The sequence below is a fragment of the Arvicola amphibius genome, chromosome 15, assembly GCF_903992535.2.
Source record: "Arvicola amphibius chromosome 15, mArvAmp1.2, whole genome shotgun sequence".
Classification (NCBI taxonomy): domain Eukaryota; kingdom Metazoa; phylum Chordata; class Mammalia; order Rodentia; family Cricetidae; genus Arvicola; species Arvicola amphibius.
This window is the reverse complement of record NC_052061.1, coordinates 43,027,340-43,046,065: the sequence shown is the minus strand read 5'-3', so window position 1 is coordinate 43,046,065 and position 18,726 is coordinate 43,027,340. Positions and strand designations below refer to the sequence as shown.

The following is an 18,726-nucleotide window of genomic DNA, read 5'->3' as shown; positions in this document are numbered from 1 at the left end:
CAACTAAACCAAGGAAGACAGTGGTAATACATGCAGATAAAAAAGAAGTCAGCTGGACCATGCAGACAGGTTTAGCTAATCTCTGTAGAAACTGTCAGTGTAAGAGAGCAGGCTTCAGACTAAATATCTGAGCATGGGTGGGTGGGGTTGGGGACAAAGCTGTGGTGGGCGTTTCCACACACCCTCTCAATATCCACACTCAGACTAGAGGGGCAGCTTTGCCATTTCCCTTTGAGCCTTACCCTCAGGGAGAAGGCCCTGTCCTTTTCTCCTTGACACAGTTGTGACTGTGTCAATAACACACATTCACTGGGACTTAACTCAGAGCTTGCTCTGCTCCTTACAGTATGTGTGTTGGGGGCGTGTGTGTTGTGGTGCTTGTGTGGCAGCAAGTGACTTTATCAGCTGAGACATCTTGCCAGCCTGGGACTTTCCATTTTTTAAAAAAACTGTGTTCTCTAAAGTATAAAAGATTTTAATTTTGATTAGATAATCAAATTTTTATTTTGTGGATGATCCTTTGATTGATCTAAGAAGTCGTTGCCCAACGTAATGGCATGCTTTTGTTTTTTTCTTCTCTCCCTTTTGTTCTAGTGAAATATGCCTAACAAGAAATGTGCCTTCTTAACCTTTTCCGGGCACGGTGTTGAACAGGTTGATGTTGTATGGCAGTCACCACCATCTTTACGGCAACAGTTTTTCTTGTGGAAAGGGAACTGTCCCTTACATATCTTTGACGTTTTTTCTCTTAGAGCTGCCTCTCTATACTTAACGTGTGGACTACGTATTTCAGGCAGTGCCATTGTGCTGTGCTTTTTCTTTTCCTTCTTTCTTTCCGTCATTTTTTTTTGAGACAGGAATATTTTCTTCAGCCTATCCCCAACTTCATCCATGTTGCAGTATGTAGTTAATTTCTTTTTAAGGCTTATTGGTCTTCCATTGTGTGTGGCCAAGGTAGCACTTCGCTGGTTTTTTTTTTTTTTTTTTTTTTTTTTTTTTTTTTTTTTTTTTTTTTTGCTTGTTTTGGTATTGGGAATGACCTGCTGTGCATGTGGGTGTCTTGCTGTCTCTTCTAGACGCTGCCTGCAGTTCTTTGGGGGTATTTCTAGGAGCGGAATTGCTACCTCGTGTAGTAATTCCATTTTCATTTTCTCCTTTTAGAAAACAAAATCTATCTTCTATGTATGAGGGATTTCCCCACACAATATATATGCAGTGTTGGCAGAAGTCGGAAGAGGACATTGGAACCCCCAGAACTAGAGTTAGACACTGGTGAGCTGCCTTGTGCAGGAAGCACCCATCACTGATGAAGCTGGTCCATTTCATTCCCTTTTTGAGACAGTCTTGCTGTGTAGGCTAGGCTGTCCAGAGATTTGCTATGTAGCCTAGGTTGTCCTGAGATTTGCTGTGTAGCCTAGGCTGTCCTGAGATTTGCTGTGTAGCCTGGGCTGTCCTGAGATTTGCTATGCAACTGTGTCAGATTGGCCTTAAGCTTGTTTCTCCTGCCTCTGCCTTCTGAGAGCTGAGATTGCAGGTGTGGGTCCCTATGAAATGCTTTGAGTGTTTAGATGACTCTTACGGTGGCCACACCATTTTATGTCACACAGCAGTGTGCAAGGGTCACAGTCTCACCAGTTTCTTTACAGCCTCTCCAGCCCTTATTTTCCTTTACTTAAAAAAACCCATTTATTATTATATGTGTGTGTGTGTGTTACACACACCATGTACATGCATGTGCCCTTGGAGGACAGAAGAGGAGAGGGTGTTGGATTCCTTGGAGCTGTGGTTACAGGGGTTTATGAACTGCCTGTTGTGGGCAGGGAATGGGACTCGAGTTCTGTAAGGACAGCAAGTTCATACCTCTTACCTCTCAGCACCCCTCCCCCCTATTTTTTTTCAGCTTTCTTTTTATATGTTTGGTTGGTTGGTTTGAGAGAGACAAAGTTTCTCTGTGTGGCCATGGTTGTTCTGGAATTCTCTTCATAGACCAGACTGGCTGGGAACTCAGAGAGTCACCTGCCTATGCTTCCTAAATCCTGGGATTAAAGGAGTGCACCACCATACCTGATAACAATAGCTTCCTTGCCTGCCTGCCCTCCCTTCTTCCCCCCTTCCCTCCCTCCTTCCTTCCCTTTCTTCTTCTTCTTCTTTTTTTTTTTTTTTTTTTTTTTTTTAGTTTTTCAAGACGAATTTTTTTTTGTGTAGCCCTGGCTGTCTTGGAACTCACCCTGTAGACTAGGCTGGCCTCTAACTCACAGAGATTTGCCTGCCTCTGCCTCCTGTGTGCTGGCCTAAAGGTTGTGTGCCACCACACCCGGATGACATGGCTTTCTTAATAGATCTGGGGTAGTTCTAATGTTTTCTTTTTGAGAGCTTTTAAGATTAAAACAACTAAATGGTTCTTTTGGTCATGTTCTGAGTTAAAAAATGTAGTTAAAAAATAGAGTAACACTATATAACTATAGCAGACATTTTAAAACCATACATTTTCTTAATCTTAGTTGGTAATTTTCTCTTTTGTGGTTGACCCATTAAACACATTCCTGGGATCTTCTATTTCTGTTTTCGGTGCAGTGATTACTTCTGTGCACAGCTCTGTGAATCTGAAAACTACTTATTGTCTCACTTCATCATTTAGCTAAGTCTTCTCGGCCAGGTGTTACAAAGCAGTCCGAGTCAATTCACACTCATGTGAGACTGACCCTCTCAGAGGAGCATGCAGATTAAAAGAAGTTATAAGCCAATTCTCCCAGTTGCTAAACTTTCACCCTAATAAGAAGAGCCCTAACTAGTTCCTGGTGTTGAGCAAAGTTTTTAAAGTCCAGCTGTTATTGTAGGCAAGTGTTCCGAGGGAGGGACTGCTCTTCCTCCTGGGGACCTGCAGGCTCTAAACCTGGGGAACATGCTGGCTGTTCCGTCACTGCAGGCTGTAAATCCAGGGAACGTCCTGGCTGTTCCGTCACTGCAGGCTCTACATTCAGGGAACATGCTGGCTGTTCTCATCACTGCAGGCTCTAAACCTGGGGAACATGCTGGCTGTTCTCATCACTATAAAGGAGCTGAGGCTCGCTTTAAACGCTTGGCTCCAGCTACACACTTGGTTAATGGTTGACGCTTGATTCTGATAAAGGTCATTGCCGGCTCTCATTGAAAATACAAGTATATTCATGCATACTCAAGGAATTCTTGTGTTCACAGGTCGCCCTGCATTTATTCGTCCTCCTAAAGATGCATCCTGACTTATCACCACATTTGCACACCGAGGAATGCAACGTCTTGATTAACTTGCTTAAGGAATGTCACAAAAATGTAAGGATTCAGAAGAGTGACCTTAACGCACAAGTGAAACTTAGGTACAGCGCTGATGTGAAGTGTTTTCCCATAGCCCAAAGGGACAGGGGCAGTGTATTATTAGTAACAGGAGTGAGCTGCTTGAAGCTTGTGTGTGTGACTCCATGCTCTTTATTACTAGCAAAGTAGAGCCCGTGCGGTCCTATCCAGTCCTGTGCAGTAGTTGGAATGCATGTTCTTACAGGGAGACATGTCACTTCCCTACTGAAGGATGCTGGGACAGTTAGCGCACCTCCAATTCCTGACCAAAGGATGCTGGGACAGTTAGCGCACCTCCAATCCCTGACCAAAGGATGCTGGGACAGTTAGTGCACCTCCAATCCCTGACCAAAGGATGCTGGGACAGTTAGTGCACCTCCAATCCCTGACCAAAGGATGCTGGGACAGTTAGTGCACCTCCAATCCCTGACCAAAGGATGCTGGGACAGTTAGTGCACCTCCAATCCCTGACCATGTGGCGTCATTCTAAGGTTGTCTGCTCCTTTATAGTCACCTTTATGTAAGTTTATGTTAGCAAGCTCTAATTTTTATTTGGCCAGATTTGATGAATTTACTTAACACTTAGTAAAATGGAAAGTAAAAATTGAGCCCATATGGAGACTACATTAAATCAAGTTGACTTTTTTGTAGATGTTGAATATTTGGTTCATTTTAATGGTTTTATGAATTATTAGTGTATTTCTTTAAAGTTGTGCTTTTATTTATCTCATGATGATGTAAACTGTAGATACACCACATTTAGCAATAGTGACTGCCACTCAGATGAATAAGATTAGGACCCAAAAAGTGATGATAAGTAATGCCTACAGTCTTTGCAGACAGATGTTTTATTGGGTCAAAGAATGCTGTTGATGACAACATACTTGGGTAAACAGTTCACACAACATATATGTGGATCAAGAATTAGGCACTCTTATGCTGGGAGGTGGTGGCGCACACCTTTAATCCCAGCACTCGGGAGACAGAGGCAGGTGGATCTCTGAGTTAGAGGCCAGCCTGGTCTACAGAGTGAGTTCCAGGATAGCTAGATATACACAGAGAAACCCTTTCTGAAAACAAACAAACAAAAAACCAAAACAAACAAACGACAAAAAAAGAATTAGGTGCTCTCTGGTAAACACTCTCCCTAACTGGAAAATGAACCAGGTGACATAGTGAAGCACAACTTACGGGTTTTAAAGTCAAACCGTAAAATGTTGTTTAAGGAGCTGATTGTGCTGATGTAGCGCCCATCATTTCACTGCCGCGTGTGATAACATGCAGGCAAGGACAGAAAAGGAGCGGGATCGACAGAGAGCCCGTGAGACTTCATAGGAAGACAGTTCTCTTGTCATTGAGGGTCTTGGGCTCTAATGCTAGCCATGGGATGCCATCTTTTCTTCTGTGCTCTCTGCCTTAGTGAGTTAAGAGTCAGGGGTTTCAGTCAGTCATTGCTTTTAAATATTCTTCGTTGGGCTGACAAGGTAGCTCAGTAACGGCATTTGCTGCCAAGCCTGAAGACCTGCATTTGACCCCAGAACTCCCAAAAGCTGTGCTTTGACATCCACTCGTGCGTGTGCATGTGACACATGCTAATGTCATTTGAAAAAGTTATTCTGTGTTACATGTTTGTTATTTGTTTATTAACATTTGGTCCCAGACTGCTATAAATTTGAATAATTTTAAGCATTTGGTTCTGCTTTTTCTTTCTAAAACATTTCATACAGAAAAGGTAAAAAATCAAATTCTAGAACCAAAGATAATTAAAAATTATCATTGTCAGTACACATATAATAGTGACATTTATAATCTTAAGTGTACAATTTACTGAGTTTGGCCAGCCTTTGTCACCATGTTGCCGTCAGTACAACTACAATCCAATACTCCCCGCCAGTACCCCGCAGTTTGCAGTGTGCTTCACACCGGCCTCGGGAACTCAGCACTACCTTTTCTGTCATTGTAGAGGGCTTTGCTGCTGTGGCGTTTGCTAAATGTACCCTTATGTACCCTCACCTTGTGCCTGTGTCCTGTTGGCTGTGCCGCTGGCTTGCAGGCTCCTGTTTCAGGGATTGGTGCACTGTCTGACAGTCTGCATGCTGGTAGACATTGGCCTTGTTTGGAGCTGTCTGTTTTGAATAAAGCTGCTGTGAGCATTTGTTCACGAGCAGTTGTGTGGCGATCTTTTAATTTGTCTTGGATGAATGCATGGAAATGGAATGACCAGATTGTGTGGTGTCTATAAGAAATAGCAGACTCCTCCGCTGTGTGCTGTTTAACGTTCCCACCAGCATTGCGATAAGTGTTTTAATCTCAGCCAATTCATGAGGATGTAGTCATGTCTCCTTTTTGTTTTAAGAGTGTATTTCTCCAATGGCTAATGGTTTTAAGATTCTATTTGCATCTGATGTGAGCGGGACGTACCGTGTGTGTACTTTGATAGGATTCTTGCAAGTTTCTGCCTTTTCCTGCACTCTCTGAGGATGTTGGGTTATGTACCACACATTGCCTCGTAGTTTAATTGATAGGATGGTAGACGAAGTTGTCTAGCTTCTGGCCCCAATATGTGTGGCTGTTTTAATCTTTCTGTGTTATGAGGCCATCACTCTGGAAGTCCCTTTCCATGCAGGGATGCTGCGGTGCTCTGTAGTCCTCTTGAAGTCCAGGGCCCCTTCATCTCTGCAGAGCCTGCCTTGCTGTGCTTTCATCTTTTCCCCGTGTTTTATGGTTTTCTGTGGTCTTTGCAGCCGCATGTCATTTCCGTGGCCGTCAGTATCTACAGGCTGCCTCTGATCTGCTGGGCTGTTTTGCCTGCATTTGTCAGCAAGACTCAAGTCATCTGCTCTTAGAATACAGAATGTAAAGCAGCTGCTTTCCTCAAAGCCACTTGCAAGCCCTTAATGTTTTTTTTTTCTGATTTATAAAGGCAATATTTAAGTAATACATGTCTTTGTAGACAGTATGAAAAACCCAAGAAAGCATCAAGGAAACAGAAACTACCATTCCTTTGCCACCCAGAAATAGTCACTACAAATAGGCTTTACCGCGGGGGGGGGGCATTTTCTTATCTCTGTATTTCCCCCCTTTTGCAGGGAGTCTTCCTAATAACATTTTAAAAGACTCCCGTCTTTCCCTTGCTGAGAACACAAACACATAAACCTTTCAGTAATCCCAGGCTTCAGAGCAGACTGGAAGGACTGTTGGCTTTCTCCTCTTTCAGCTGGTTGCCTGCTCCTTGAGAGGATGCTGAACCAACTGAGGCCACTGGCTAGAGCATGGTTAAACTCTGTGGACCTCTTCAGCTACCTCACCTCTTCAGGCCAGCATTTGGTCTCTTCTGCAACCTTGTCTGTTCCCTGGTTTTACTTAGTCTTGACTATGCTTCATCTCCTTGGCCATCTTGCCTCTACCTTAAGCCTATTTCTCAGCTATGCGTCCAGAGAAATTCTTCTGTGATTTTGGCAACTGAAATCTCTAGCTCAAACTTTTTTTCTTTTTCTGAATTCTGTTTACCTCTACGTTAACTCCATGAATTAACTGTTCCACAAACAAACTCAGCTCTTTTTAGACTGTCCCCCTTTTCTGTCTTGTGACATCTACTTGTCAAAGCCAGGGGAGACCAGTGTTGTCTCTGATTCCATCTGCCCCGCTTCTCCCCAGCCTCTGGAGATGTCTGCTGTCACTCTTGTGAAGGGTGACAGTGAGCAGAACAGAGACGTACTTGCATTATTGGGGAAGTTTTCAAGTATTTAAAGTTATTATCATTACTATTTTTTTTTTATTTGAGACAGGGTTTCTCTGTGTACAGCCCTGGCTGTCCTGGAACTCACTTTCTAGACCTGGCTGGCCTCAGACTCAGAGATCAGCCTGCTGTTGCCTTCTGAGTGCTGGGATTAAAGGCGTGTGCCACCACTGTGCAGCTTCAAGTGTTTAAATTCATATCTAAATTGTATGTCTATTTTGTTGAGTTCTTTGACAGTTTCATACATGTATACAGTGTTTTCTATTTATCCCCTCCCTCCTCTCATCTCCACCTCTGCCCTCTCTCCTCCCCACTGACCCCTCCCCCACATTCACAGCTTTTTTGTTTTGTTTTGTTTTATCACCACTGATTTTAACCAGAACCACCCATGTGCATCTCCTGATGACAGACTCTTGGGCCCCCCAGGTGTCCCTCCACTACAGCAGTGTTGTATGGAAATGGCTCGCCCTGTCTTCCCCCTGCAATGGCGGCAGGGTTGGAGTTCGCTCCTTCACTGCTGATTCCCCAGCGCCTGGTCCACTGCTCTCTCTATGAAAGGTGCGCAGGTCCCACTCACCCGCTACTCCGGTGGGTTGGTTTCTAGAATGCACATCCAGTACTAGCAGGTTCAAGGAGGCTCCGTGCACAGGTGCTTTTTAACAGTTCCCCCTGGGTGTTCGGCTGACGTTTTCCACTTCACAAAGTGTGATTCTCATCTGGGCTTAGCTAGCGTGGAGGTGAAATGACAAAAGCTAGCTTTTCTCTTAGATTTTAAAATAAGATGTGTGTCTGTGGGGCAGCTGGAGAGATGCCCAGCTGGTAAATGCTAACTGCAAGTGTGAGGGCGTGGTTCTGAGGTAAGCACGTGTGGAAAAGCTGGTCGCAGCGGTTGTGGGCCTGTGTTTGGTCTAGGGAGTCTCAGACAGGAAGATCCCTGGGGCTTGCTAGCCAGCCAGCGTAGGCCAATTGGACAACTCCAGGTTCAGGAGAGACCTGACTCTAAAAATGGGGTGGAAAGAGATTGAAGAAAACACCAACATTAACCTCTGGCCTCCACACATGATGGAATCGTGATCACATATGTACATGCATTGGGGTGGGGACATGTATATGTGTGTGTACACACACTCCTATGGGGTGCTGTAGACACTGAGCACTGTGCTGTGATTTCTAAGAGTGTCCGCTTGTAGTTCTTATTATAAAGGGTGAAAATGTTTTCCCTGTTTATTTTTTGTCACAGAAGTCATTTAGGGAAAACAAAGGAAGTGTTTGTTCTGAAAAGGCCGTTAGGTAACAGAGAGGAAATCCTAGACTGACTTAAGGGTTTATTGGAACAGCTCTGACCGTTTATGCAGCGTCGACCTGAGAAGTGATTCTGTGGTGGTGAAGGAGGAATGAGAAATAGCACAAGGCGTCGCTTCCTAATTATGTGTTGTCTGGTTCCTACGCAAGCCATAATTAGGGGGAGAAGGAAAACCATGCTTATTACAGGCGCAAGTTCAGCGTTTACAGCAGATCATTATTGCAGATCACTGTGCTGCCCGCCCCGCCTTACACATTGTCGCATGCAAACAACCCTGACTTCACTAGAGCCCAGGCCCTTAGTGCCAGCTCGGCATCTGACATGCAGCGTTCACAGTTCTGGCAACAGGGTTTGAAATCTAGATGAGATTTTTAGTTCTGCGCTTCCAACCAAGCAGACTTTGAACTTTAGACAGATTTAAAAATATTTTTTGAGGTTTATTTATTCTTATTTTATGTGTATGGGTGTTTTGCCTATATGTGCTTTTGTGCACCATATGCATGCATTACCCATGGAGGCCAGAAGAGGGCATCAGATCCACTGGAACTGGAGTTATGACCCCTGTACGCCTTAGAATAGACCAGGGTAAGAGTAGGGACTGAGCCATCGCTCCAGCCCCAACACAGGTTTTTCTTATAAGCCAGTGGCTTATCTAATGATGCAGTATATGTCTGATGTATTTTGATGGTAGCTTTTGGAATAGAGGCACATGAGAAAGTGGCTTCAGCAGCAAACATTTTAATAAATAACATTTTAAAAGTTTTTTTTTTCTCTCTCTCTCTCACACACACTGCGTGCATGCATGAGTGCTGGTGCCTATAGAGACCAGAAGAGAGCTTAGGATCCCCTGAAACAGGAATTATACTCAGTGTGAGTTCTGGGAATTGGATTTGAATCCTCTACAAGAGCAGCAAGCACTCCTAACCAGACTTATCTCTTCAGCCCCTTAAGTAACTTTTGTGGATCAGTGTTTGCTAGTGAAGTGAGTCTTTGCTTATGTTGCTGAAGCCATATCCCTCTAATAGGGATGGGGTGGTGTGTGCTAATTAAGGAGATGGTTTAGGTGATTAAACCTTTTACTTATTAAAAAAGATTTATTATGTATATGGTGTTCTGCCTGCATGTGTGCCTGCACGCCAGAAGAGGGCACCAGATCTCATTGTAGATGGTTGTGAGCCACCATGTGGTTGTTGGGAATTGAACTCAGGACCTCTGGAAGAGCAGTCAGTGCACTTAAACTCTGAGCCACGTCTCCAGCCCATCATTTTAAGTTTTTAATTATGTGTTTGTGTGTTTTTCTATAAGAGAACATGCATATGGTTATTTTTGGAGGCCAGAAGCATTGGATTCCTCTGGAGATGAAGTTGCAGGTTGTTGAGCTTCCTGTTGTGGGTGATAGGAGCTGAACTTGGGTCCTGGAAGAATACCAAGTAACCTTAACTGTTGAGCCATTTCTCCTGCTCTGTGATTAAAACTTTCCCATTCTTTTATGCTATATAAGATTTTAATGGGGTAGGAGGCTTTCTTGTTTTTTAAACTAAGTGTGTGTGTTGGGAGCAGTGAGACCCCAGATCCTGAATTTCTTGTAATCCCCTGATTTGAGTGCCTACAGCTGCTCTGAGCACGAGACCTTCAGGAGTTCCTGATGGCAGGAGAATGGTTTCTGGTGGGTTTGGCTGGGGCATGGCTATCTCTATATAATCTGCCCCTGAACACAATAAAGGGGGCATTCTTGGGGAATTCAAGGATGACCCGTGTCGCTGACTCTCTGTCTGTATGTGTTTGTGTATTTTAACCTCCTGCCCCTTGCCTGAATCTCGGTAACTGGGTTCAAGCACCAAATGCAGACACGGGGGTGCAGTGCGCGGCGTGTGTGTGTGTGTGTGTGTGTGTGTGTGTGTGTGTGTGTGTACACATATATGAGTGTAGAGGGCAATGTCTGATGTCTTTATCACTTCGCCCTGTTTTGAGACAAGATCTCTCACTGACCTGGAGCTCATGGATTCAGCTAGGTGGCTGACCATGGAGTTCCCAGGATCTCCTTGTCCCCACCTTCCTGGGCTGCCGACTTCTATGTCCGTGCTGTGGGTGTGACTCACATCTCTGTGCTTACAAGCATTCCACCCACCAAGTCATCTCATCGTTCACGGTTGTCTTTGTTTCTGTCTGGCAAACATTCATTCCTGCCATGGAGGGAGGGCAGGGTAGGCCTCCTTAGGTGTTTTGTTTGACTCCTAATTGCTTATTACCAGAGCCACGTGCGGCAGACCCCATTACCATAGCAGCATCTGTTTATGTTCTGTGTTTCAGAGACATTAGAATATTACGAGATGAAATATCTTACTTCTTTCTCCCCCTTAGCACAACATTCTGAAATTTTTTGGTCATTGCAACGATCTTGATCGGGAAATGAGAAAGTGCTTGAAGAATGAGGTAAGAACTGTGCCCAGAGTTAAACAGCATAACATTTTTAATGTTATATTGTTTTTATTATTAAATTTTCTATAATTTTAATCTCTCAGAAAATCAGCTTTATTTGTATGGCATTCTCTTTAAAACCTAGAGGCCTGAATTTTGCTTTGGGGACAGCTTTAGAACATTACTCCCTGTCTTAGTTTGGTTTTTTTGTTTGTTTTTGTTTTTCAAGACAGGGTTTTTCTTTGTAGCTTTGGTGTCTGTCCTGGAACTAGGTCTTGTAGACCAGGCTGGCCTCAAACTCACAGAGATCTGCCTGCCTCTGCCTCCTGAGGTCTGGGATTAAAGGCGTGCGCCACCACCGCCCTGCTTAGTTTGGTTTCTGTTGCTATGAAGAGACACTGCTGTGGAAGGCTTTTGTACACTGTAAAGATTTGTCATTCATATTGGTTTAATAAAATGCTGATTGGCCAGCAGCCAGGCAGGAAGTATTGGTGGAAAAACCAGACTAAGTGAATTCAGGGAAGAGGAAATCATCAGCCAGATGCAGAGCATGCAAGATGAGAATGCCTCACTGAGAAAAGGTACCAAGCCATGTGGCTAAAGATAGACAAGAATTATGGGTTATTTTAAGTTGTAAGAGCTAGTTAATAATAAACCTGAGCTAATAGACCAAAGAGTGTATAATTAATATAAGCCTCTGTATGTTCCTTTGAGATTGGACAGTGTGTGTGTGTGTGTGTGTGTGTGTGTGTGTGTGTGTGTATGTGTATGTGTGTGTGTTGGTGGAGGTTTTTGTCTTGCCCAGTCCCACAATAATCACACAGAAACTATTTGCAGTACAGTTTGGGCAATAGCTTAAGCGTATTTCTGGCTAACTGTCATATCTTAACTCATTTCTATTATTCTGTGTATTGCCATGTGGCTGTGGCTGTGGCTTACCAGCAAGGTTCCGGTGCGCTCCTGCAGGCAGCTACATGGCTTCTCACTGACTCCACCTTCTTTCTTCCAGCATTCAGTGTGGTTTTCCCACCTAGCTGTACTCTGCCCTATCACAGGCCAAAGAAGCTTATTTATTAACCAATAAAAGCAACACATATACAGAAGGATTTCTCACAGCATCTCCTTTTTTTCTATCTAAATAAAAAGGAAGGTTTTAACTTTAACATAGTAAAATTATATATAATAAAACAGGTATTGAGCAAGAATTACAATTACAATATTTATATCTACTTTATCTCTTATTATAACTAAGGAAAACTATAACTATCTATTCTTCATCTCCATCAAAGACTCCAGAAGGATATAATATTACCGAAGTAAACAGGAAGTGCAAACTTCCAAAACTCTAGAATTGACAGAAACATTTTGCTGCTTGGACAGACACCCAAAGTTCTTACGTAATGTTGCGGGTGCCCATCTTCAGCCTACAGGATCACAGTATCCGGCAGACCTTTCCATGAAGCAGGAAATTTCAAAGACAGTTCCACCTACATTATCAGTTTGTCAGTCACTTTCCTCTGTGTCCTGCAGAATGTCTGGCAGACTCTTTCATGAAGCAGGAACCCCGAAGGACTGTCTCACCTTCTTTAGGCAGCTTCAGCAGTCATTTTTCTGTGGGTCCTGAAAGTCCATTTAAGCAGTTCAGGCAAGAGCAGTTTCTTGCCCAAATGTCTAACAAACTCCATGAGGAACCTCTTCAGTGCCCATCATCTCTTGAAGTAGATTGGTGCTGCCAGGAGCAGATATGTCTCACTGTCAGGAAAAGTCCTAAGTTCTTGAAACATTTTAAATGCCACATTCTGAAGGTCTCTGAAAGATTTGAAGAATATCTGTCTAACTGAAATATATCTCTATGTATCTAGAAAACCTAACTAACATGACTACAAGCTTGACTATTATTGATGACTCTCTATTAACCTATATTTCTTAATTATGCATTACATTTTTAAATGAGCTGCACAGATGTGATACTTTTTTTTTTTTCAAGACAGGGTTTCTCTGTAGCTTTGGAGCCTGTCCTGGAACTAGCTCTTGTAGACCATGCTGGCCTCGAACTCACAGAGATCTGCCTGCCTCTGCCTCCCGAGTACTGGGATTAAAGGCGTGTGGGTGTGCCACCACTGCCCGGCCAGATGTGATACCTTAATCAAGAGCAGAAATATACATATAACAAAATTGACCTTAAATTTGTAGCAATAGACCAATATCCATACCAGTGCAAAGTATTCATCTCTATAGTATATCCCTCTTTAAATGTAAACAAACATTTACAAACAATATTTGGAAATTTGGGCGTAGTTCTCTTCAAAATGCTTCCTGCTTTTTGTTGGATGAAGTAATTTTTGAGGGTTTTTACGATGACCATTTGGGGGATCTTGGTCCATCAAACCATATTAGTTTGGACGGAATCCACAGGTTCTCATCCTCTGTGAAAACAAAAGAAGAACCTCTTTTCCAAAGCAACAAATTCTAAGACCCAAATTTTGAAGTCAATATACTTTTAAAATATATATGTTGGTTTAGTTTAGCATTCTGTACAATGAAATGTTTCTCTGTACTTGGCTCCTTCACAGTCAAATAATTTAAAGAAAATACAATAGTATACATAATCCAAACTCTGTGTATATTCCATCTTTACATGGTTTCTTTTTCTTTTTTTTAAACCTATGACTGTCTTTTTAAAAGACTTTGCTTTATTTTTTAAAAAAGTCATTTGCTTTTGTTTTTATAAATTTCTTTTTTTTTTTTTTTTTGGTTTTCTGAGACAGGGTTTCCCTGTAGTTTCTAGAGCCTGTCCTGGATCTAGCTCTTGTAGACCAGGCTGGCCTCGAACTTAGAGATCCACCTGCCTCTGCCTCCCGAGTGCTGGGATTAAAGGCGTGCGCCACCACCGCCCAGCTGTTTTTATAAATTTCTATACACTTTTTTTCTCTCTCTCCCAAGCCTACGTACATTTTTTAAACATTATGTGACCCATTTAGAGGTCTTTTTCATCTGAATTTGTCTTTATTATGTATCTGTAATCCTTTTCTGACCAGAACTGCTTCTTAAAATGCTAAGCAGCATGGCTAGGACTAAAGCTGCTTTGCCTTTGGCTCTGCCCCATCCAACATGGTGGGGGCATGTTCACCACCTCTGTGAGCTATGCACACTGCCCCAGTTCCAGGTATACAGCAGATCTATGTTACACTGTTAAGTAGTTTGTAACACACTACTCACAAATCCCATTTAAATGCTCTGTAGCAGGACCTCCTGAAAGAGTCAGAACTGTTTGAGCTGGCGAGCCAGGAAGCCGCTGTTTTTAATGAAACTGCATATTTTTTGCTGCTAAGGCTGAGTCAGGAAACCTCTTAAAGAGCCATGTCTCTGCTTTCCACCAGCAAACAGAGCAGGAAGCTGTGTTAAACTGTTTTTTTTTTTTTTTTTTCTGTCTAGAATTCCTTTCCAAGCTCTCTCAGGTTTTATGTGGATTTAGCTGGTACACATTGATGCAATAAGTTAATTTCATCTCTGTTTTACACATCAGTCACCTTATAGCCAGAACTTTTAAAAATAAGCAATGATTAAATATGTGTGTATGTATATGTGTATGTGTGTGTATGTATATGTATATGTGTGTGTATGTATATACTAAAAATCCATGTTCCAGTTTGTGTGTGTGTTGGGATGGCTCCTCCCCATTAGTTTCAGATTGAAAGGTTTAAATACAATATCTGAAGCTATGTTGCATTATATGAACTTTCTGCTCTGTGCAGTTTTTATCACTGTGATGTCGTCATCTTATTTCTTGAAGGAGTCTTTATTCAGGGTGCATTTTTTGGTAGTAGCTCAGTCTGATTTTTAAACTCTCATTTCTCATGCCTCAGCTTCTTGAATATTGGGGTTAAAGGTATGCACTGCCATGCCCAGCGAGTATATCCAGGGTGATTTTCTTTGTGATTACAAATCTGTATGCTAGGATTTAGAGATGATTCTTGAAAAATGTTTTCCTTCACATGCTTGCAGGAAACAAGGACTGTGCTGTTCTTCTGTCCAACACCTGCTCTTTGTTTTCTCACAGTTTTACAGCTTTTTACCTATGTTTGGGTTCACTGTCCCTGTGGAGTTCAGTAATTTTGCCATTGTTTCCATTGCTAAAACCTCCTGTGAACTCTCTTCCCAGCTTGTCCTGAGTACTGCTAGTGACTCTCCAGTTGAATGTCGTAGAGACTTCTTGTCTGTGTCTGTCTTCAGAGGGTTTCCTGCTTCCTTCTCTCTCAGGGTTGCTACTGCTGTGATGAACGCCATGACCTCACACTGCCACATCACAGTTCATCACTGAAGGAAGTCAGGGCAGGAACCCAAACAGGGCAGGGACCTGGAGGCCAGAGCTGATGCAGAGGCCACAGAAAGGTGCTCTTTGCTGACTTGCTCAGCCTGCTTTCTTATAGAACCCAGGACCACCACACCCAGAGATGGCACCGCCCACAATAGACTGATTCCTCCCCTATCAATCACTATTTAAGACATACTCTACAGGCTTTCCTCTAGCCCCATCTCATGGAGACGTTTTTTCAGTTGAGGCTCCCTCCTCTCTGATGACTCTAGCTTGTGTCAAGTTAACTTAAAACTATTCAGTTTCCTGTGTTTAATGCTGCTTCATTATGAATGTTGCTCTGTCCGATCTTTCTTCTTCACTCCCAAATCTATGTTGCTCTTCTGTGGTTCCTGTGTTCTTAAAAGTGACTCCACCTGATGGTGGTGATGCACACCTTTAATCCCAGCACAGAGGCAGGCGGATCTCTGTGAGTTTGAGGTCAGCCTGGTTTACAAAGCTAGTTCTAGGACAGTCAGGGCTGTTACACAGAGAAACCTTGTCTTCAAAAACAAACAGCAACAACAATAAAAAAGTGACTCTCCTGCTATCCCTCCATGTTTGGAACCTTTTTTTTTTTAATTATGTGTATGTGCTTGGGTATTTGCACATGCATGCAGGTGCCCTCAGAGGTTAGAGATGTTGGATCCCTGGAGCTGGAGGTTAAAGTGGTTGTGAGCTGCTTGACATGGGTGCTGGAAACTGCAATTGGGTCCTCTGTAAGAGCTGCACAGGCTCCAAACCAGTGAGCCATCTTCAACCCCAGTGTGTTGGGGTATCTCATGCCCCTTTCAAAGTGTCTGCTGTTGCTGCCTCTTTGCTGCCTTTTATTGTTTGTTTGTTTTTGCTGTTAATTGCATTTGCATATCCTCTGTTCCTGTTCTGCATTGTGTGGTTAATGTCCTCTTTGTTCTGCCTTTTTTAAAATTTTTTTTTTTATTGAGCTCTATACTTTTCTCTGCTCCCCTCCCTGCCTCTCTCCTCCCCTTCTACCCTCCTTCAAGGTCCCCATGCTCCCAATTTACTCAGGAGGTCTTGTCTTTTCTACTTCCCGTGTAGATTAGATCTATGTATGTCTTTCTTAGTGTCCTCATTGTTGTCTAAGTTCTCTTTTGATGATGTCTTGGGAGTGACTTTACATTTACCCTTTCCCCCACATTAGGATAGACTTATTAACTACAGTAGTATAACTTTTACTTCAGTGTGCTGCTTTTAGTGGCCTGCTGTGTCATCACCTTCTGAACTCTGACCTTTAGACTCTCCTCTTCTAGTCGCTGCAGACAGGTCATAACGTTTTTCCTAGAGCACATGCCTGTCTGTGTTCTAGAATAGTGTTTTATATGTTTTCTCACAAATAATCCTTTTGTTCTGTTTTGTTTTTGAGGCAGGGTCTCATAGAGCCCACGCTGCCTTGGCCTCCTGCACCTACAAGATTGCCTATGAGTCTGTCTTCCATCTCTTCTTCCCTGGTTTGATTTGGTTTGGTTTGGTTTTTCAAGACAGGGTTTCTCTGTGTAGCTTTGGAGCCTGTCCTGGGACTCGCTCTGTAGCCCAGGCTGGCCTCGAACTTACAGAGAAGCCTTTTGATGAAGGACAGTTTGAAAAATTGTTATTCAAGGGCTGAGAACATGGCTTATTAGGTGAGGGTGTTTGTGGTCAAGTGGACCACCTAAGTTCCATGCACGGTGGAAGGAGAGAATGAAGTCCTAAAAGCTGTCCTCTGGCCTCCACCTTTGAACTATGACGTCTGTGCACTCACACACATAAACAGATGCAAAATAAATGCCTTTTTTTTTTTTTTGAGACAGGGTCCCATTATGTAGCTCTGGCTGTTTTAGAATTCATTTTGTAGACCAGGCTGACCTCAAAGTCACAGAGATTTATCTGCTTCTGCCTCTCAAGTGCTGGGATTAAAGGCATGTGCCATTATGTCTAGCAATAAATGTAATTTTTAAAAACTGCCATTCAAAAGAATTTATACAGTTCTTCAATCAAAATCTTTAGTTTGAAATTAAATTGATTGAAACTTCTTAATGGTTGTTGTTTGCCCCAGACAAGTGGAGGAATTTAAAAGTTGAAAATCTTCATATTTTTCTTATTGGGAGTGGGGGAGGAATTCAATCAAGTCCTTGCTTAGATGTTACTAAGTCCTCTGATTTTGTGTCCTTTCTTTCCATGTCTCTGGCCCTTAAAAGATGTTCCATTGTTGAGATATGTTCATGTTTTAATTTATTTTCTTTCTCTCTCCTTCCCCAGGGAAGAATAATAATTTATTTTTTAAAATCTGTCAATATCTATTAGTAGCATATAAACACATGTGTATTAAAGCATTCTGTTCAGAATGTAGGTTAATAAGCATTTGAGAAAATCAAAGTGCTCTTTCATAGTGAGTAGCTGTACACTCTGTTCCCCATAACCTACAATGGCTGCTGGCCGTATGTCCAGACAGGCACGGCAGTTGCAGACCTACGAGGTAGAAACTGCATTTAGAGCAGGCCAGTTGCAAAAGCTTAGAGTTTATGGAGGACCCAGTGTGGTGACAGTTGATGATGGAGAAATCCTGCTGTAAGTGACCTGGGAATCACTGGGAGCTGTGACTGCCACGAGCTGCTTACTCTTCCTAATGCTTAGAGAACCGTATCAGAAGTAGGCTCCCTTCCCCCTGTCTGCCAGTCATTGGCTGGAGAACCGTGTTGTTCAAGTCTAGTTCTGAATTTTTAATAAAGAGCGTTGCCGTTACGGTGCTGTTTTGTAGGCATCAGAAGAAAAAGGCCGCACCCTGTAAACACTTGGAGAAAACAGTAACATGTGGGCTAAAGAAGAGGGAAGGGAAGTCATTATTGGCTGTCAGTCACTTGAAGATTAAAGAAGGCAGGGTAATGGCAGGTGGTGGGAGTTTACAGGAGAATACAGGTTCACCATGACAACTCTGGATCAGCAGAACCACCCAGCATCTGAGCAGGCTGCTCTCAAGGTAGTGACCCCAGTACTTAGAGGAGCTTCTGGGGCCAGGGGCAGAATACATCTGTCCAAAATGCCCCTTGACGTCTTTGTGAGGAGCTTGATGCCGTGACTGTCTGTGTTGATGTTGGCAAGCCTGTGTTGGCCCAGGGATCACTGCCTCTCGTCTCTGGTCTGTGAATGAAAGACCAGAGTCTCGTCAGTAAAAATGTTCATTATTTTGCGTAACTGAGGGTGGTGTGACCTGTTGCCTCTTCTCTCTCCTTTCCAGTATTCAGAGAAGAGGACCAGGAGCAGGGAGCACGGTGTTGCCATGCGAGCGAGGCTTTTCAACCCTCCAGAGGAAGCTGGAAAATAGGTTCGCCGGATGCCTTGACTGCGAGACCTGAAGGTGGCTGGGAGCTGGAAAAAAATCCCTTCTTTTGTCTCTATGGCCCTTTGAATGAAAGGTGACCCATGAAGAACTGAACCATGGAGAAACATGAGAATATGGATTCTTAGTACTTGTTGAGCAAAAGCCTTTAGTGCCATGGGCTGTGCCTGCTTAACAGTTTGCTGCTGCTCTGAGTCTCCACCCATCTAGTGCCAACTCACCTCCCACAATAAAGTAATTGGACAGTG

The 18,726-nt window shown here is 43.1% G+C and overlaps 1 protein-coding gene across 4 annotated transcripts in view; it reads left to right on the top strand.

Annotated features, from left to right (window-relative positions):
* Cmc2 (C-X9-C motif containing 2) overlaps positions 1 to 18,726 on the top strand; it is a 25,546-nt gene extending 6,820 nt beyond the window's left edge. For 3 of the 4 annotated variants that reach the window (XM_038313190.2, XM_038313191.2, XM_038313188.2), the window contains exons 2-4: positions 3,199 to 3,309; positions 10,734 to 10,805; positions 18,377 to 18,726. In XM_038313190.2, the coding sequence (XP_038169118.1) occupies positions 3,199 to 3,309; positions 10,734 to 10,805; positions 18,377 to 18,463 (270 nt within the window). In that variant the 3' untranslated portion in view covers positions 18,464 to 18,726. The remainder of the gene's footprint in view (positions 1 to 3,198; positions 3,310 to 10,733; positions 10,806 to 18,376) is intronic. The other variant, XM_038313189.2, reaches the window with a different exon arrangement.